The 22,092-nt window shown below is 37.6% G+C and overlaps 1 protein-coding gene across 3 annotated transcripts in view; it reads right to left on the minus strand.

The window, feature by feature from the left end:
* The window catches only part of RYR2 (ryanodine receptor 2), a 694,605-nt gene that overhangs the window by 14,319 nt on the left and 658,194 nt on the right, over window positions 1-22,092 (minus strand). For all 3 annotated transcript variants that reach the window (XM_087431907.1, XM_087431906.1, XM_087431905.1), the window contains 8 exons: window positions 19,671-19,757; window positions 18,849-19,067; window positions 17,223-17,353; window positions 15,959-16,001; window positions 12,031-12,164; window positions 7,546-7,606; window positions 3,289-3,435; window positions 919-1,053 (listed from right to left, as the gene is read on the minus strand). In XM_087431907.1, coding sequence (XP_087288033.1) covers window positions 919-1,053; window positions 3,289-3,435; window positions 7,546-7,606; window positions 12,031-12,164; window positions 15,959-16,001; window positions 17,223-17,353; window positions 18,849-19,067; window positions 19,671-19,757 — 957 coding nt within the window. The remainder of the gene's footprint in view (window positions 1-918; window positions 1,054-3,288; window positions 3,436-7,545; window positions 7,607-12,030; window positions 12,165-15,958; window positions 16,002-17,222; window positions 17,354-18,848; window positions 19,068-19,670; window positions 19,758-22,092) is intronic.

The following is a 22,092-nucleotide window of genomic DNA, read 5'->3' on the forward strand; positions in this document are numbered from 1 at the left end:
TACTATTTATTGAATTATTTTTCATTTTATGATTTCAAAAGACACTTTTATCATATTTTTAATTTTCATATGTATCTGAATTTATTTCTAAATTCTATTCTGTTCCACTGATTTGTCATTCTCTAGTACAAAAACTGTCTTAATTATTTAGTCTTTATAATAATAGTAGTTCTCTCTCATTAGTCTTTTGGAACTTTTACTTTTTCTAGAGTAATTTCAGTATCACGTCAGTCTCTTTTACTTACACCACCAACCCCAATTACGTAGCTATTTCAATTTGGAGCTCACTGAAGGATGCATCTCTTTCCAGCTGGAAGTATGTATTTTGTCTAATTTTCCCCTTCCCAATCTAAGATCTCATGGATGGTAATTTCTGATTTGCCAATATCACAGAGGCAGGTTATAGAACAGGGTTAAAGCAATATGTAAGCTTTAACATCTGTTGATTTTAAAGCCAAGACTTAAAAGGTAATTTAAGCCAGGACATTCAACGCGAAAGCAAAAACTAACAGTTCTATTAAGAGAGATATTTTTGGACTTTAGTAACTTCAGTTAAAGTCATTAAAGCAAACAAATAACTAAGGCTCAAATGTTCTCCAAGGAAATAATTTTACCTGCTGTCCTGGAATATACGAACAATAGAATAAAGTGTTTACATTAATCCTTCCAGTTCTAAGTACTTTACTCAGGAATTCTACTAATTATCAGGTTGGTGCAGTAGTTGCGCAAAATCGGCAGAAACGGTCCTCTATGTTTCATGAAAAACGAAAATTGTTGATTCTTTAAAGAACTACACAACTTTTTACTGTGTACACTATTTTCTGTTCTTCACTGTTAAAGAATGACTACACAATTACTTAGATTGAAGAAGCAGGAGAATGTTTTCCACTCGTATGAGATCAAAGTGTATGAAGTTACCGTTAGCATGTCATCACATTTCATATCTGGCGTATCACCATCTTCACTTTTATTGTAGAATTTTCGGAAGAAGTTGAACGCTACAACAGTATATAGGTACACGACGACAGCTAATAAGCCGACAGTTAACACAAGCTGGAAGGCAATGTGACATTGAACACGTATTAGAAATACAAGACATATATGACTGGCATAGTGACACCTGTGTGTGGCGGGGGCAGTCTACAAGTACTTAGCTGGATTTACTGACTAGAAGCTGATGGGATCCATACCTCATACCATACTTTCTCAGCCCCCAGTGGGGGAAATTTATTTTCATCTTCTCTTTATTTATCAAGTTGTCAGAGTAATTTATGCAAAATTTGAGTATGTAGTTGGCTAATGAATGCATATTATAGCTGGAATATGAATAAACTGATTTAGTTTCACACCCAAAATGATATTAATAATATTAATAAGCAGCTTAAATTGTTCATTTTTCTACTATCTAAATATTTTGTAGTAGATACTACATTGAGTACTTTCTCTCTTTTTATAAGGTCTATTCCCTTTTGATAATTTACATTCCTAATAAAAACTATGTCATTTTGGTTATGATAGTAAGAAGGATTGTAAATCATTTTTTCCTTCAAGTACATCTTAAAACAGGAATTTGTATTGCTTCTAACATCTGGAAATGTACAACTGTTAATAATGTGTAATATAAATATTCAAAAAAAATAGAACTGAGAAGTCTAGCTTTGTTAACATAAAGCAATGATCAAAGTGAAAGACACCTTAATAGCTAATAACCAATGCTATTTTGAAGACTAATTTTCTCAACATATAATTAAAAGTCACAGTTCCAGCTCTACGTAATCTTTCTTTAATTCCAAACTATACGTTATACGTGTATTTTGTAGAATATGTATAAGTTAAAAATGTGACTTTCACCAAGTTGGTGAAAATATATTTCTAGTTATATCCCAGAAATTCTAAACACACTAAAACGCATTATTTTTTACGTCTACTTCCTCTGATTACATCACATCCCTATGTTCTTGACTGTGGTGGTATATATTAAGTCTTTTAAAAGCCACTTTATAATTATCTGGAGAAAACATGTTATCTTAATAGAGGGTTTAATTCACTTCTATCAATTAAGTACAAAGCCACTGTAAATTTCTGCACGTTTTACCTATAAAAACTATTAAGCTCTATGTATTTCTGCAAATGAAAAATTGATACCTCAAAAAGAAAAGGAATAATTACAAGAGTTCAGAAATTGATTGAAAGTGCTAGACCTTCGCCGTGGAAATATACAATAGATTCAGCATCTCCAGTCCTTTAAATATATTGGGAGCTCAAAATCAATTTACTAAGTGACTGATGATCAAGCAGAGTATGCTTTTTGTCACTGGACCCATAATGTGCCATGCATGTCATATTCATATTCAGAAACTAAGGTGACATATATAAGAACAACGTGCTGAAATTTAGAAAACTAAAGATCATGATAATGTGAATGGAACTGTGGACAGAGTTTGAGTTTTTTGAAAGGGCACTGATTCAAAAATATGCTGGATTTTAAGATTCTGGAAAGGAAGGACTCTGTTAATCTAAATAACTAACATAGAATGTATTCCCTCCCAATGGACACTTGATAGAGAATGAATCAATAAATGCACGCTTCTATAAGAAGTCTATTGATAATGAAAATTTTAACATTACAATTGGGTTCCATTAGAATGCAAGTTGATTATCTGGAACTAAGCCAGTTTTCCTGCAAGTAAGTAGGACCTTGTCAAGTATGAAACATTATTATTCTTTTTGTCCAATTTACAAGTAGAGAGAAGAGCACATGAATATCCAGTGTTAAGATACCACATGAACTTAAGAATGCAGCATCTCATGTTTCATTACCTGTACAACTAGTGCATCAGGATGCTGCAACACATTTTGGTTTCCCAAAGTATCAATTGGAGCAAATACCACATTAGGAACAAAATAATAACTATTTTCCTGAGTGCTTCATATGTGCCAGGGCCTGAGCTAAGACCTCCACATTTATGTTTTTATTTAATTTTCACAAAAACCCTATAAGGTCGGTGCTTTTATTGTATTCATTTTACAAAAGAAGGGAGTTGAGATTTTAAAACATTAAATAGTTTATCCAAGATCACAGCTAATTGGTCAAGCCAAGACATGAATGTGGGTCTAGGGGACTCTCAAACTCCTCCTCCTCATGGTTTATAAGAGAAAAAGTGCAGATCCTCCATTCACAAAAATTTTTAAAACTGTACATTGTCATTTGAAGTTTGGTTTTATTTTTCTTGGTATAGTTTGATGCTTTTTTGGCTTTTGCAGGGGGGAAAAAAGATAAACTTTTACCTGTTTGCCATTGTGAGTTACTGATGACAAGATGGTTCTTAACGTCTTGAATCCCATAGCAATGTCAAGAAGATGAGCAGCAAAAAAAAAGTTGTTATAGTGTCCAAGAATGGACATAGTCATATACCAGGCGAGGTAGAGGAAGGACTATTAAGACGAAACAGGGGGGAAAAGCATATCAGAAGATAGAATGCATGACTTTTGTCAAAAGCTACTCTGATTTCATTCTATTACAAGCACTCCATTTACTCTATCTTCTTAGACTATAAATTTATGTGATTCTAATTAGTTATATCAGTTGGTTTGTATATTTTATTTTTATTTAGTTTGTTCTGAAAAATTCGATGTCATTCTCTCCTTTCTCCATATCAGAGTGGCTGTTCTTACTTATCCTCCCATAGAGAAAAATGTATTGACTTACTACTCGACAGCAAGGGTTTCCAACCTCAGCACTATTGACAGTTTGGACCAGATACTTCTTTGTCGTGGGGCTGTCCTGTACATTGTAGGATGGTCAGCAGCATCCCCGGTCTCTACTCACTAGATGCCAGTAACACTCCCCCCGAGTTGTGACAACCAAAGATGTCTGCAGACATTGCCAAATGTCACATAGGGGACAAAATTGCCCCAGTTGGGACCCCCTGCTCTACAGTCAACCAAAGAACCAACCAACTCTTCCTCCTTCCTTTCTTTCCCTCTTTCATTTATTCACTTACTAACTTAGCGTTTGTTGCAACCTACTAGTTACAAGAGATTATATGAGATGTTTTATTAAGCATCTCACTTTACATGAGCCAAGATAAGTTTAGGAGAAAACTCTAATACTATCTGATGTCACTGAAGGTTGTAACAAACCTAATAATAAAATTGGTACTCTTTGTAGAAATCTTCTTGATTATAATCAGTAGAAGGGATTAAGTTTACATAGGCTAGAAAATATATATGTATATTTTTAGAGGGGGCAATAAATAAAGTAGAATAAAAGATACTGTGATCGCTCTTACTGTTTGGATTAGAGTCTCTTCTGCATGAGACATGTTTTGCCAGTGGAGACACGAGCTACCTACTTGGGGAAGGGGTGGAAACCTTCATTTTGACTCTAATATATCTAATCTTTAACAGAGAACAAAAACAAGGTAGACAGGGCTGAGGTGGCACAAGAGATTTCATGGACAATGTGGGACTGAAGTTAGAGATCAAGTAGAAGAAAACAGACACTGAGATAAGACTATGCAGAGTGTGCTCGGGAATGATGGTTTGGTTTGGTGGTGAGTTTCTGTTTCAGAAAATGAGGCTGCAAAAGTACAGTGGGGTTGGAAGGCCTCGAGGCCAAGTTAAGGGATATGGGCAAATCCCATAGGCACATACGAGCCACTGGAACATCGTGAACAGAATAATGGTATGTGAAAACTGGCATTTTATGGAAATTTCTTGAGCTCCTACTAAGTGCTGGTCAGTGTCCCATATATCTGCACATACAGTCTCTCATTTTATTCCTGCAAGACCCCTGATAAACAGGCAATTTAGCTCTAATTTAGAAATGAGGAAAGTGAGCTCACTCAAGTTAAGCTACTTTCTAAAAAATGTTGTTAAGTAGCAGAGCCGTTAAATTCGAGGTCTACTGGCCAAGCCCACCGGCGGGGTTATGAGAACCACAGCTAGCAGCAAAATCAGTAAGGGCAGAAGGGAGAATTACAAAGGACAGAAATAGGATCAGGATCAGGCAAATAACTAAATGTATATATTGGAAGAAGGAAAAGAAGGAGTCTGACCTAGTAATTTGAGCTTGGGTAGCAAGAAGAACAAAAATACTAACCGAGAGAGGAAGTTGTGGACAGGGGACTGAATTAGATGGGGAGGAGCGGAGGAGAGAGAAGATGAGAAATTTGCCATGGGACATTCAGATGGAGATCTATAATAGGCCAATAAGAAATGCAAAGGCTGAGGAAAAAGGACAAGTTTGTGGGCAGAAGACGAGATGTACATAAGTGATAAGCTGAGTCAGGGATACACGTGTGGACTGTACCCTGGTGCTGTGCTTAGGTAGCTAGATTTAGCAAATAAAAATACAGTTAAATTTGAATATCAGATAAAGAATAAATAATTTTTAGGTTAAGTATGTCCCATACAATATTTGGGATATACTTATGCTAAAAATTATATATATATATTTAGCTATCTGAAATTTAAATTTAATTGAGAATCCTGTATTTCATCTGGTAATTCTAGCTGTGTTTCAGAGAGAAACTGTGCTACTGAAGACTGAATACATGTTGAGAGGTGATTGGCCAAACAGAAGCCAGGAAACTGCAGGTAGATGAACGCCTAATAATATATCCGAAAGACGTCTGAAGAAGGTTCTTCAGACTTCCTCCAGGATCTGTCCATGCCCAAATTCTCTGGAGGACAAGAAAACTACACAGCAAAGTGAATATTATAGACAAGATGCACCTGGCAAAAGTGGGCTACGCAAGTCCTGTGGCACAGAGAATTGACCTTAGCAGGCAGAAGCCAAGATGGCCTGGCTACTTGAATGGAAAACACCAACGCTGGAGTCGAGGTGGCCTCCTTTTTATTCAGGGGAGTTGCTTCTATTATTAGATGAGAAAGTGGCTACAAATCACCTTATTAACGGTTGATGATTCTACAAAATACGTATAAGACTCGATTTTGAGCTCTTAGGAAGGTTCTGTAAGAGACCCAGAGTTCTGGGCCCATGGCTGGGTGAGGCAGGGGTGGGTATGATAGAGGCAGGAGAATTTTGGGGGTGTCATAGGTCTCTAGGAGAATGGAACTTACATTCACTATAAAAGTCAGTACTAAAACCAGAGTGAGATTTGGAGACTAAATGAGATGTCCAAGGGAGAAAGAACAGCAGAGGTATAGGGCTAAGCCTTCAGGTATGTTCATATGTTCCTATGTGCAGCAGGGTGTGAGGATGGTGAGAGGATTATGAAGCAGCAATGAGAAGATGGGCTGAGATCTACAGCAAAAATGTGTAGTTGACCTATTCAGTGAGTTTCATGATTCTCCCAGCAACTTCCCACAGCCAGCAAATGGGAGCATCAAAATAATCAATAGTAACAAGTATTTAAACTGAAAATTCTAAGAATCACAAATGTCAAGCTATTGAGTGAGCTAGGGTAGCAAAATGTGATTATTTGCCCTGACAACTGTAGCTTTTAGCAATAGGTGATTTTTTGGGGGCGGGCTCCGTGGCTTAGCGGTTAAGTGCGCACGCTCTGCTACTGGCGGCCTGGGTTCAGATCTGGGCACACATCGACTCACCGCTTGCCCGCCCATGCTGAGGTGGCGTCCCACATACAGCAACTAGCAGGATGTGGAACTATAACACACAACTATCTACTGGGGCTTTGGGGAGAAAAGGGACAAAAAGGAAGAAGATTGGCAATAGATGTTAGCTCAGGGCCAGTCTTCCTCAGCAAAAAAGAGGAGGATTGGCATGGATATTAGCTCAGGGCTGATCTACCTCACAAAAAAAAAAAAATAGGTGATTTTTTTTTCATTGTATTTGAATATATACTTGGGCCCTATGTTTAGTTCATAGGCTCTTAGGCTCTTTGATAAAAGAAGAATCAATCAAGAAAAAAGAGCACAACAATTTAATTTACGGGAAACTTAAATTGATCACAGTTAATGTTTAAATTTTTTTTTTTTGTGAGGAAGATTAGCCTTGAGCTAACATCCAATGCCAATCCTCCTCCTTTTGCTGAGGAAGATTGGCCCTGGGCTAACATCCACACCCATCTTCCTCTGCTTAATATGGGACACTGCCACAGCATGGCTCGACAAGCAGCGTGTTGGTCTGCGCCTGGGATCTGAACCTGCCAACCCCGGGCCACTGAAGCAGAGCGCGCAAACTTAACCGCTACGCCACCAGGCCGGCCGCTAAAAATTTTTTTTAAATATATTTAGAACTTCTTTTTAACATCTATAAAACTTTGAAGTATGCCATTGCTTAACTAAAATCTGAGTGATAATACACATGAATTCCCAACTCAGTTTCTTTTTCTTGTGTAAATATATTTTCATTTTAGCTTTCAGCTATTGAAAGAAATGTAATGAGAGATGAGCTGATTAATCATATAGTTCCGTGGGTCTTTCTCAGATATGGTCTGTATTAAATGAATTGATATTTGAATAACTTTCTTAAATATCCATCCTTCCATCTGCAGAAGCCCAACAGACTCATCTAATCAGAGTGCATTTTACTTTGTGGTAATGAAGCTGGCTTACGTTGTCAGTGAAAACGACTCCTAGTTTCCACATCTGATACTTCACATCAATAGAGTTCAGTCTGGAAAGACAGAAAAGAATTTGTAGATATGCACATTAAGCATAGACTCATAGGCTCGCAAGAGCCTGCTGGCATTCACTTTCTTTTTTTTCTCCCCCCAGTTTTATTGAGATATAATTAACATATTGCAATGTATAAGTTTAAAGTTTACAGCATAATGGCTTGACATGTATCTATATATTACATTACATATATTGCGAAATGATTATCACAAGTTTAACATCCATCATACAGCTTCAAAAAAAAAATGTTTTTCCCTTGTGATGCGAACTTTTAGGGTTTACATGGGATGAGACTAGTCAGCATCTCAGGAGATTAGTTCTAGCCCAGGTGCCAAGAGAAGCACTGGGAGCCCCCTTGGACAATGTATTCCAGAGTTTTGTGATGCTTTTTTAGAGGGATCTTGGAAAACAAAACAAAACAGAACATCACCACCTTCATCTTCTATTATTTAAGAATAGTCCTTTCTTTTTCACCTTTTCTTTTCTTACATCAAATATAAACTCACTTTATATGTAACAATTATTCCTGGAAATGGTACGAAATTAACCAAAAGGTGTGTACCAAAGGTTTCCTCACTAACTTTCATTATACATTTGTAATTGCATTCCAACAGAATAATTTTTAGTTCGGCTAATGAAAACCTGCATAAATGTCCACAGTTATTTTACAACTATACTGAGTTTGCCAATGAAAGGGCTTTTTCATTTTGTTTTTGTTTCCTTTTTTTTTCAGAAACCTCACCTTCTCAATGCAAGATGGAATCTAACCCTTCCCCTCGGTTCCCATAGCACTTTGTAGACACCTCCCTTTACGATCACTTCCTACGTTGTTTTGTGCTAGTAGGTGTGTACCTAAGGACATGTATTTACGCTTTGTTCATTCGTCTGTGAACTCCCCAGCACTAACCACGTTATATCGCACACTGAGTATCTCTCAATAAATATATGTTGAATGAATGAATCTTAGCATAAATATTCATGATCTTTGCAGATTAAAATACACATAGTAAAATAGACTCTTTAATTTTCATTGTTTCAGAACATGCCACTGATTTATGGGTTAGAAATTACAATACTTTGTTAGCCTTTCCAATATGCCAGGTAATTGATATGACAGGATATGATATAGTACAATATAAAATTAGTACTATTTTCAAAAGGGCTTCTCTAGACTTACTGTTTTAGTCTTATAATTACTTCTTTAATCATTTCTTTTAATTAGGCCAATCTTAAATTATAAGTGCTAGGATAAGTAGTTGCTAAGCAAAGCTGACTTAGAAGACCTTCCCCCTAGGGGGTAAGGTTTAATTTACCTTAGCCTAGGATTTTTTTATTTTAAGGAAATAAAGTTGTCTTTGAGCTATAATCAATTTTATTATTAAAGAACATTTTTTTAAAGTTCCATGAATATTTACAATGGGTTTCAACATAAAAATAATTTTTCTTAAATAAAAAAGGAAGAGATGGAAAAAAATAAACAATGAGGCAATTTGCACGAGAGCATGATTATTTTCCACGAAAGCAATTGAAAATAAAATAAAGGTTTATATCAGGATGTCTGAACTTCCCATGGTAGTTTCTTACTTTATTTAAAAAATTATTTTTATCATTATTTTCCATCCTTATCATACACCAGGGTGACAAGTTTGCTACCAACATCACTAAGCAGCATATCCTTTCTGTAGTGCACAATATTCTTTCCTCACCAATTGCGGTAGTGATGCTGTCTGGATGGGGCTGACCCCACCACCCCTGGGGACTGGCCATAGCTGATCTAGACCAATCAGAGCACAGCATTCCCCTGGCCACAGGGCTTGGTTCAGGGGTAAACTATAAGCCAGAAGGTGAGGAGTTATGCTAGGCAGTTTTGAGAGATGAACTCCCCCTGTTACTCCATGAAGACACAAATGAAGAAGCACGCAGGCTTTCTGGTTACTGGCAGCCATTCTATCCCCAAGAGGCAAGCTGGCCAAGTACTTACTTACTTACTTACTTACTTATTTATTTATTTGCCCTGAGCTAACATCTGTGTCAATCTTCCTCTATTTTGTATGTGGGACGCCTCCACAGCATGGCTGATGAGTGGAGTAGGTCTGTACCAGGGTCTAAACCCGTGAATCCAGGCCCCCAAAGGGGAGCGTGTGGAACTCTAACCACTCTGCCAAGGGGCCAGCCTCTGGCCACCTATTTAAATGTGCACATACAGGGGCCGGCCCTGTGGTGCAAGCGGTTAAGTGTGCGTGCTCCACTGCGGCGGCCCGGGGTTCGCCGGTTTGGATCCCGGGCACGCACCAACGCACCGCTTGTCAGGCCATGCTGTGGCAGCGTCCCATATAAAGTGGAGGAAGATGGGCATGGATGTTAGCCCAGGGCCAGTCTTCCTAGGCAAAAAAGAGGAGGATTGGCAGATGTTAGCACAGGGCTGATCTCCTCACACAAAAAATAAATAAATAAATAAATAAATGTGCACATACCAAGCCCCATTATTTGATTGATAAATAAGTGCATGAACAAATGGAGACATGAAGTTTCCTTGTATTCAAATGTTCAGATAATTTTCATATAGAAACCAGATAATCTTTTTTTTTTTTTTTTTTTTATTTTTTCCCCCAAAGCCCCAGTAGATAGTTGTATGTCATAGCTGCACATCCTTCTAGTTGCTGTATGTGGGACGTGGCCTCAGCATGGCCGGAGAAGCGGTGTGTCGGTGCGTGCCCAGGATCCGAACCCGGGCCGCCAGCAGCGGAGCCCACGCACTTGACCGCTACGCCACGGGGCCGGCCCCAGATAATCTTTTAAAACGTGATCTTTCTAAACACTTTAAAAAAGGAACACTACATGTAAATATTTTTCCAAGTAATGTACATTATTTACTAAAAGATTTTCATTCTTCTAATTTTATTATTTATATTTAAAGGTATTAATAAATGCCACATTAATTTCCTGGTACTTTGCTGGGGGTCAAATTTGCAAACGTTTACTATGTAAAACAGTGTAATATTCCACTAATTTAAAATTGTTTGTTCACAGTAAAAAAAAGTCTAAACTTTCCTTTGATTTTTTTCAAATTTATTTTTTAGAGTCACAAATATGACCGTGGAAAATGTATAATTCAGTAAAATTATTTAATTCTACATTGCTTATCAGGGATCTAAAAATGTTAGTAGGAAACTCAACACCATTCACACCACAGTCTTTGTTTTATATGATAGTCTAACACCAGGGCCTTTGTTCCTAAGGATGGTCAACTGTACTTCATCTTATAGACAATGATATAGTCTTTAAGTACCATACTTGTTTTCTTAAAATATCCAAGAAATATTTTGGATCTAAATTCACAATTTCTGTCATATATTTGCTTATCTAACTACTTTTCAACTGGATTCACGTTATTTCTAAAGTAACCCAAGTAGCTCCAACAAGTTTTCAGACAGATAAAAAATATATGACCAATGAGATAGGTCAGCCAAAATACTTTTTTTAATGCTAACTAAAATATTTATCTAAGACAAAATAATACTGTTCTACAGAACCTAAAATATTTATGTTTTCAAAGTATCATCACATCCCTCACTGACTGAGACCATAAATAGATAAGAAAGGTTGAAATGTTTTAAGGGAAGGTCACTATTATGTTTCTGCTAAAATTGTTAAGTGGTTATGATAAGAAATTACATTTTGAAAGTATGTATGCTTTACATTTATTCCAGAAATACAGTTGATTAAATTTGCAAAATAGATATATATGTATACTCACACTATACATATACATGTGTGTGTGTAAAATTCAGTCTCAGGTGAATTCAATTCAACTGGTTTACATCTTTCTAGTTATATCATAACATGTTATTCCATGCAAGCACTATATTAAAAGTGCCTCATTTTAAAGTAAACTTTCCAAGTAATAGTATGCCAGCATAGTATTTCTGACATACAAAGTCTTTGCCATTTAAAGAAAGCACAATAATTATAATAAAAGGATTTAAACTTTGAACATTTCTAATAAAAGGGATACATACTTCCTTTTTCCAAAACCTAAGAAAATAAACTTCTTTTCAAATGGGAAGCATCAGAAAACAGAGTCATATATTGCAGTTTTGCATATGTTTTATTTTGACTTAAGTGGCATTTAAGGATAGAAAAGACAAATTAAACTAAGAACATAAGTCTTCTTTATTTTTTCTTCTTTAATGTAAATAACAAAAAAGGCACCTTCAAAAATTAATAGAAAAAAATCTAATCATTCCAGAGGCCCAAATACTCAGAAGTATAAATGTAGACTGTCTATGCATTCTGTTTCTCTCATCTCTCTATTCCTTTGACACTGAAGCAAAGGAAAGCAATGCACAAGCAAGTCAGAAATGTATTAGTTTTCTCTTCTTTCTACCTGGACCTATAGGAGACAGCAGAAGTAACACTCACACAGCTGATAGGGAGCTGTCTTTCTTTGGCTTCTTCTTTTCCCGGGCGTCACTGAAGTCCAGAGCAGCTTTGTCCATGCCAAGTAACTCGCTGATTCTATCTCGGCCATAGAACTCCCCGTATTTATCCATAACCTGGAGGCAGGAAAGGAAAGTATTGTGCTGGCCTCAACCACTAAGTAATATCAACTATGTATGTGCATATAAACATCTAATTACTTTTATACTTAGAATATATTTGTCTTATTTTCAAGTTCACTTAAAAATCTAGTTTATGGCTCATTTTCTGTGATTACACTACCTAAGGCCTAAGCACACTTACAGCATTTTAAGTAATATCTATCTGAGGAACAAGATTTCTTCTGCAAGAGAAGGAAGCAAGTGATAGAAAGAGGATGGGCTGAAGTCAACTGCTAAAGAAGTGGGAGGAAATGGAATGAAAGTAACTTCTACCAAATTCATACTTTGTGCCAGGAATTACGCTAAGAACTTTAACCTGCTTTCCCTCATGAGACTGTCATAATGTGTAAGTTTTGTGTCATTAGTATTCTATTCCGCAGAAAAGGAAATTGTGTCTTAGAAAACATAACATGCCAAGGTTGCCAAGCTTGGCCAGAGAGGGGTGAGGAAGCATCTGGGCAGTGCCTGACTCCCAGCAAAGATCTTCTGCACAGACCATTGCAGGCTACTGGGCTGGCCACCACAGAGAGGGCATCCCCTCCGCAGTCTCCACTGCAACTGTTCAACTCTCCCCGTAGTACCCTGACTCCAGCAATTCTTCAATAACACCTGGACCTGGAACCCTGTCACCATCCTCATGTCCTCAGTTTAATTCTTATCTAGTGTAGCTTCCTTGTCCATTACTAAAGTTACTTCTTAGCCACCCCCTTCGGCTTTCTTGTCCCCTCTCCTTCTGTCCCATTTGCCTGGCTTTGCCCACGTGTCGTGTTTTCAGATCAGAGCTTAGACAGGGGCTCCCAGCTCACCCTTGAGCTCAGTATGTCGGACGCTGTGATAGAGCGACTCTCAGCCCACAGTTAACACACCACAAAAGTCCACACAACGATGACAATGGAGGGAACGAGAAAAGGAATGAAGGAAAAGCAGGAGGAAAGAGAACTGGCAGCGAAAGGTGAAAAGAGGGTAGAAAAGCAAAGAACAGGAATACAGAAGAAACAAAGGAAATGAGAAGGAGGGAAAAGGAGACGGGGGATGATAAAATAGAAGATTGGAGTAAATGAAGGAAAAATACACAAATGGAAAGAAAGAAAGGATTGGCAGAAATAAAAATTGGCATTTTCTGAATATACACAATCAGGTAAATGAAAAGAAAACATAAAGAGCAATGGTAGTTAAAAAGCCTATGAACATATACAATTTAGGTTAATTAAAACAATTTGTTTTGCCTTATTCTCACAGCACTGAAAATGGTCTGGGCTGATCTGAGTGGGAGTTCTCTAAGGATTGTATTCTCACCCCGTTCCCAGGAAAAAAAATTGGGGATGAGAGGAGGAATGCTGTGAAGAGTCTTAGCTGCAATTACAATTTATCTACGTATTTGACTCTAAATACAGAGTTTCCTTCATAGAAATTCTTGCTTTAAAATTTAGAAGCTTCTTCTTTATTCTGTTAAATAAAATATTCAAATTATCTATTTAAAATTACGTAAAAATTATTTTTCCAAAGCTTTTGCCTAATTTGGATGTGCTCGTATGCAGAGTAGAACACAACTCAGAATGCCAAGTCATAGGAGACACAACACTTGCACCAAAATAAAAATCAACAAACATGCTGCTTCTTTCAACTAAAAAGTCTTGTTAGTTAAAAAAAAAAAAGTCCATGTGCTTCATGATGTAATTGATTTAAATTCCTGGTGCAAGCTCCATATCTCCCTTCAGAGCGGTAACAAAAAAACTGTGGCTGCTAGTGGCCGAGCATCCTCTGAGCAGCGCTGAGCTGGTGGAATCAAAGGGAAAAGACCACTTTTCATTCGACAGATATTTCAGCCGTCCGTTCCAGACTGTCTACACTGGAGCTGATCTCATTATGGAACAGACGGTGAATTGAGTCAGTTTGGCAATTAGGGGGGTTCAAGGAATAAGTAGGAGCTAGAAAATAATGATGATAGTGTTTTACAATGTACAGGAACTGTTACATACATTATTTCTGACAAGAGATTTTCACATATTGAGATATATGGGGTAACTATTTGGGTTCAAAACTGATTCGGCTTGAACTAAAGAAGTCTGACTTAACGGCCTATCAAACATACATTGTATGTCTGCTTTAACCATTAAAGTAAAGAATGCACTCTCTTAAGATAAGAATGCATACTTCCCCTCCTACGCCATATTGGTAACAGGGTATTTGTCCCTTTCCCAACATCAGGGTCCTGTTGACCTGCTAATTTGCAACTAAATATCTCTTTGAAACTTTGATGAAAATGTATCCTGAGTGTGTTTAATGTATGTTCTTGTTCTAAAAAGACTATACTGAAAACCATGCTTCTCGGAACACTTTCTTCCTTTCTAGAAAAGGCCTTCCCGTTATAATCCTCACTCTGACCGTAAAACTCACCTTATTTCTCTTATCTATAGAATGGTTATGGCTATTGGTTATTTGTGTTGACCTTTCATTAAAAAAACAAAGTGATCTACATGAAAATCCTGTGGTAGGAAGAGGAGAGATGATCCTTGACTCTCATACTCAGAGCTTTTGTAGGTGCCACAGTCCATAGCTGAATCCATCTCAGCATTCTTTCTACCGCCCTCTGATGCAGTCTGCATCAGAATAAAACTTTATAAAAATAAAAGATCTTTAAAGTTATATAAATAAACAAAAGTCAGTCCTTTGTTGTGTGGGAGATCAAGATTTGGCCACCTTGTAATCTATCTCTTTACCTTGGTTGTTTTCTCTAGGGACAGTTGACCTCCCCCACTAACTGCCTAAAGAATTTGACATGGTGGCTCCTTCCTGGAACAGATCTATCATGATGGCTATAAAGATAACGTAGGGTAAATGTTACAATAGGAAAGGCACCAGCAAGCCCCTCTTATCAGAAGTTCTGTCTCTCTGGCCACATTCTCTGGATGACCCTGCGAGGAGGTGCCAGACAATCATTTACATTTATAAGGGAAATCTCCATTTGTAAAGGTATCTCCCTCTCTGTTTTGAGAAGAGAGGGGGATGAGCTCATTTCTAGTGACTTATCAATGTGGAAGGTGAGGCCTTGGGGCTGCATAATAAACCTTACTCTTGTTTACTGTGCTTTAGTGGTAATCTCCTGTAACTGACTCCCCCAACCCCCAAAATCCTCCTTTGTCATTGGCTGAACATGGTATTTAAGACGAGAATTTCTGCTATTGTGTGGAGAAACACAGTGTCCCTGCTTTCTCCCATGTATACATGTTATTAAACTTGGTATTATTTTCTCCTGCTAACCTGTCTTGTTAATTATTTGGCCAGCCATAAGAACCTTAAGGGAAAGGGCAGAGGGAGATTCTCCCTCTTCCCCCAACAGTTGTCATGCAACAAATTGACTTCTTCAGTGGAAAGGAGGATCCCAGCCCTCATGACTTACCAGCAATCTTAGCAGAAAACGGCCTTCAGCCAATTTAGGTTACCCAAACAGCCTCAGAGAGGATTCTTACCAGTTCTTGTTAATGTGTGGCCTGAGCACTGTTTATTCACCTGAGTCAGAGAAAGGGTGGAGGAAGGAGTGCCTATTTATTTTGTAGCTGCAGAGTATGGATTTCTTATGTGCCATTTTTGAAATTCATCTTCAATTCTACCACCATTTTGAAATGACATTAACAGGCAGATAAAGCACACGTCAGTATCTCATGCTACATACGAGCCACATCAAATTCAAATCTGAATTGCACTTTCGGAAGAAAAATACAGAATTTATTCCTTCTTATAAGTATTACCTTTCTTTTAACAAATTTGTCCCAGTAGTTGTTGGGAAACGACCTAAAAGATATGAAAGCATAAATGTAAAACATTGTCATTTTTAAAAATGAAAAATAACATACTGTTTGGAATATACAAAATACTTAAAATAATATGCAAATCATGGGTATATTAAACATTATTTTAAATCTTAATATATAAATATATACATGTAAATCACAAAAAGACTACAGGGTAATATTTTTATGGAGAAGAATATGAGAATATTTATTAATAAGCAGTCCTTATCTTTTTTATTTATTTATAATGTGTCAATACATACACTTCTTTGTCAACTGTCTTTAAAAACTAAAGTATCTAAAAAAATCTGTCATTTTTTTTCCTATGAAGTAAAAAAATCTCATTCCCACTAGTTATCCTCAAGGACACTTTGAGCATGGCACCAAAAACAGGACTCTGCTACCATGATCAATATAGAATTCACTTAAAGGGAGAGACTTGATTAGATTTAGTATCAACAGCTAGAGTTGCTAAATAAAACATCAAGCATTTAGAGTAAACATTTACAATTCACAAATAAAACATCCTCATTTGAAAACTCAGAACCTATCAGAAATAATGACTTTTAATAATAAGCAGAACTAATCACAATTAGAAAAAAAGATATTTCACTTTTGAGAAGTACAAACTATACTTTTGTGATGGATTTATACTTGAAACAGCAGCTAGTAGTTTGGATCTTGATCTCACAAGGCTAAATAATTAGTGTCCAGAAAAAGCATTTGTTTTCCTGTCTTATATTTCACATGTCATAATGCTTAGCTAGTTTTATGCTAGGCTGCTTGATGGTACCAACTAAAAGTTTACAAGTTAGACACATTAAAAGTGTGAAATTCAATATTTTTTCCTTTAATGCCACAACTCTTTCCTTAATGAATAATTTTTGCTTCCTCTGTGCTTTTGGCTGAGATAAGCCCGCACTGTAGGTTATGTACCTCCAGCTACACACTTCCCTGAACACTGAGTAATGGATGTTAAGTTCCATCAGTGCTGTGGGAATGGACTCAAAGCCATTTCTGATTAAGGAATTCAGAACACAGAGGGCAAAAATTGATGGCATCCATTAAGAGGCTGACGGCGTTAGTCTTTTGATTTTCTTGGCTGAATATATAACTATTTTTCACCTCTCAAACTTTTGACAAATCTGCAGAAACTCCAGCAAAGTATTTTTTGTCTTAAAATTTCTGAGCACAGAAATGTCACACATAATTCTTTACTCACTGTGTGTTGATTACCAGTCTATCCCACTGGCCTTTAATATCATCTTCAGAAGGCTGTTCTGTAATATAAAGCCCATCAAATTCCAATTTTCGAGCTACTTCTTTTTCTCGTTTAAAAATAACCAATGGGACCTACATTTGAAAAATAAACATGTTAAAATTAGTTTAGATTTACTGGCATCTCCCGTGGTCACTATCTTTACAAAACAGCTTTTGGAAAGAAATATTTCCCATGTTAACTTCCAGGAAGGTAAAAATTGAGTGAAAATGAATTGGCTATATTTAGACAGAAAGAAGAATCTAGAGGTTTTAGAAAAACAGGATAGAATAGATATTATATATATGCATATGTTTCTAAACACATAGAAGTTCATAGATAATTGCACTAATAAAATCACTTTTAAGTATTAAAAAGATTATGCAAAATTATTTTTCTTTTGCATATTATATACATATATATATAGCAACACAAATGGATGAAATAAAATATAGCAATGTTACTAATGTTCCAAAATGCATGCTTCTAAAAAAATGCAGTTTTATTTGAGAAATCTCTTTAATAATTCCATGCTCAGCATGCCCACATGCTATTTTGAAATAAATTTTAATCTCAACATCAGCAAAAATCTTTGTCAGTTTGCCAAAATATCTCCAGAACATATTAATTCTCTTTTCATACGAACAGACTTTACACAAGGCACAGATACAAGAAAGATGCAGATATTCTGCAAGTATCCAAAAATATCCTCTCCCACAAACAAGGGAAGAAAAGGGAGGGGGAGGAGTCTCTGAAGAAAACTTTACATTCTAGTATGTTACCCTGCGCCCTAGTTTTTCAAAAGTCTTCTGGAAGCTTCATAATCAGAGGCCGGGGAGAGTGAAATAAAGGCATTACAGTGAAAAGGCATCTTGCTAGGAAAAAATAAAGAGGTTTGTAAAGGTAACCGGCAGCTCAGAGCACTCAGAGAGACTGTCTTGAGTTCTATTCACCAAATTATATTATTCCCTTGGTAGGGCTCTGGGGATAGAGCTGCATTATTTTCTGGGTGAAGTACGACAAACTGTGAAGCATTTCTGCCGAAGATGGCAATAGATACATATCTAATAACATAACGATCGAGACGACTCATAGGTTCGATATGACGTATTTCTATAATTCCTAATCCACTGGAGCATTGCTAGGAGCATAGTGGGTGGGTCACCTCTGTGGGGTCAAGTTATAGGGGAAATTGGCCACTATGTTAATAATACCAATATGTGAAAGAAAGCTACCTAAGACAGCCCAAGGCCATATCCCCTTCCCAGGGCAGCGTGCAGCCAACGACTGGTATACATAGAGCTCTAAAGGCTGGGCTCCAATGCCCTAGGACAACCCTGAAGGGCATCCCAGTTTCAGAGACTGAGGCCTGTGACTGTGCCCTATTGCATCTGCACTGTAGCCCCATTTTTCCCTCTGTTTCACCCTGCTTCCTCCCCTTGCCCCACAGGTGTTGATTCATGGGACATTCCCTAATAAGCTTTGTCCCTGTAATTTCCATTTCAGAATCTGCTTCCCCAGAAGTCCAACCTGCAACAGACATGCACACACACAGACACATACAGGTACCTTGGTGCCTTACTATCTTACTTTCAAGCAGTAGTATCCTATGATGCAGAAGAAAGAAATGACTGTGTGGAGAATAGCTAAGATACGCAACGTGGGCTCCATGTAGCCGCTGCTCTCCTCCAGAACATAGTGAACTGCGATGATTCGAGGCGAGCCGCTGTCCAGGCTGCTAACTCTGGCATTTTCACTTGAACTGCGAGTGGGGAGCTCCTTTCCTTCAACCACAGAAGAAGTGGAGACCTGATTCAAACCATTTAAAGTATGGTCAGTTCACTTCCTCTAAGACATCAGTGTAAACCAGAAACAACGGAAACTCAGCCTTATCAGCAAACAGCTTGACGTGAAACCAACTGTACAATGAAAAGACTAAAAGCCAAGGCTAAAAAGATAGCTTTTCAAAAAGCAATGGCAAATAATGAACCCACTTTTTAAATTCCTTCTAATCTAATCAAGAGTTACGAGGATTCCCATGCATGCAGGAAAAAATGAGATGGCTAAACTGCCTTCTCAATTATCAAAAGAATTTAACGTAATACAGGGATGCCATACCCAGATACAGTAACAGGTGAGATATTCAGCCAAATTAGGCTAGGAAGACTGGGGGTGATCCCCGTGCCAAATCAGTCTTCAGCTGAGGCATTTCTCACTTGGGTCAGAGGAACAGATCTATCCCTGCCCCAGTCAACACTCAGTGGTGTGCACAAGCCTTAGGATTTATCTTTCATCAAAATATATTTTAGAAGAACTTTAGATGTGCTCAGTAGTGGATCTGTGAAATCTTTGCTTTCAATTCAGTCTATTTGTGGTTTCATAATAGTTATTAAAAGACTAAGATGTACGTACCTTATAAAAAAGCAAGATGAAATTGATTGCAAATGCGACAAATAAGGCCAACATTCTCATGTTGTAAAAGTTGCGAGCAAAATAGTTCTGAAGGTGAAAAAGATTATTAAATGGTCACTGAATCAAGAGACTTGAAATTTGCAGACAATTTAAATAAAGCATCCATTCATTTACCCAAAACTATTTCTTGAGAGCCTACTATATATCAAGTACCATTCTTGGTGCTATAGACATAATAGTGAATAAGAAAATTTGGGCCACCATGGAGGAGACAGATAATAAAGAAGCATACTCACAGATCAAAAACATAATTTCAGGGAATGCTAAATGTTGTAAAGAAAAAGCCATGAGGTTAAGGGCTTAGGGAATGGGGGTGTTATTTTAGATAGGTGGTCAAGGAAAGCTTATCTTAGGAGGTGACATTTGAGTAGAGGCCTGAATGCCGTAGGGGAGCAAGTCAAGCGAACAACTGGGGGAGGGTCTGTCAGAGAAAGAGACCATGGCTGGCAAGGTTTTGGGTTCAGAGTGATGCTGATGTGTTTGAGGAACAGTAAGAAGGAAGCACAGGGAGAAGAGGAGAGAGGGGAGGTAATGAGGTCAGAGAAGTGAGCGGGGAACAGAGTTTTGCAGGCCTCTGATAAGTTTATGTTGTCTCTTACAGTGCAGTGGTTCAGTTTATGACCTCCGGGGCCATGTGCCTGGATGTGAAGCCTGCCCTCACCACCTCCTCGCTGTGGGATGTGGACCAGAGACTCAGTCACTCTTGTAGCATTACGTTCCTCATGTGTAAAGTGGGGATAACAACAGAACATTTCTCATAAGTTTGCTATGAGGATTAGATAAATTAATCCAGGGAAAGTTACTTATTAATCTTGTTATTATGATTAGAATTATTATTTTATTCTAGGTGGGATGGCAAGCTACTGGAGGATCTAAAGTGGGCTTGATGCAATCAGATTATGATTTGGAAAGATTATTCCAGCTACTGTGTGGAAACAGACAGGAGACAAGAGAGAGGAAGCAAGGGGACCAGTCAGAAAGTTATTCCAGGGGTGCGGGAAGAGATGGCATTGATGGTGGTAGCTTGGACCAGGGGTAGCTGTGGAGATGGTAAGAAATGGGCAGACACTGGTTATATTTGGAAGAAAGAGCTGTAGAGAATTACTGTTGGATTGTATTTGAGGTGGGAAAGAAAGAGAGGACTCAGATGATATATTCTGGATTTGTGGGTCTGAGCAACTAAGTAAATGGTTGGTGCCATTTCTTGAACTGGGGAAAAAACCCACACAACCTAGAGGAAAAGTGGATTTAAGGAAAAAGGCTATGGGAGATATCAAGTATTTGTTTTCATATTAATTGGGAGATGTCTATAAGGTTGATATGCCAGGGGCTTTAGCATCATAAGGCCATATCAAAATGACAACACATCTCAATATCCTCTCTGTACACACACCCCATTTTGGTGGTGTCATCTCCCCACACATGATCCTGCCTTTATTGCCACAGCTTATTGGACCAAGGCTGGCCCCCACACCACACTGGGTCAATCACACGGGTTCTCCTTAGAAGGTGGAACTGGGTCATAGAGGCTGAGTTAGTTACCCTGGTTAACTGAGCTGGGAGCTCACAAAGACTTGGGGGCCAAGGGGCCTGTGGTGGTCTGATGTGGCCATGACTAGTCTTGTGCAAGCAAATCGGTGAGTAGAGAAAGTCATACTGCAAAGAGAAGCAGGAAAATAGGAACTGCAGAGGTAAGAGAATATTGACCCTTGAGACAGAGAGATGGAAGAAAACCTCAATTACTTGCTTTACACAACTGTAGTTAAACATAGTCCACATAAACTGTAGTTAAATGTAATTCACTGGGGCTATTGCAAGTTATCGTGGAGCCCATTCAGCCTCATCCACACCACACCTGCAGCCATGGCAACTATGACAACATATCCAATTAGTGATTATCCAGAGTTATCTAGAAAATGTTTATGTTCAGTGTACTTTGTACTAAACAATATAGGGAAAATACAAGATAGGTTAAGAAAACAGTTAAAACTATTAATTAAAATATATGTTTGCACAAATTACATAAAAATATGTAATATATATTTATCCATAAGCAGAATACATAATTACTGAGGACAATCCATTTCCCTTATAGGTGAAGTTCTATAGTACACTGGGTTTCTTAATTGGCTATTTTTGATTTCACAAAGGCTGTGAAACACTAAATATGATTTTGTCTTTCAAGTGGCTTTATTATGAGGAGCGTTGTTCTTAATTTCTAGGTCTGACATTATTGATCAGTATCTCTTGTAGATTTATTCTGCACACTCATCTCCCAACCTTTTCCTTTAAAAAATTATATATTTGTACACACATACACATATATAAAAGGTCTTTCAAACAATATTTTTAAGAATTCCAT

The sequence above is a fragment of the Ceratotherium simum genome, chromosome 6, assembly GCF_057802395.1.
Source record: "Ceratotherium simum simum isolate JZ-2026a chromosome 6, ASM5780239v1, whole genome shotgun sequence".
In the NCBI taxonomy this organism is placed as follows: Eukaryota; Metazoa; Chordata; class Mammalia; order Perissodactyla; family Rhinocerotidae; genus Ceratotherium; species Ceratotherium simum.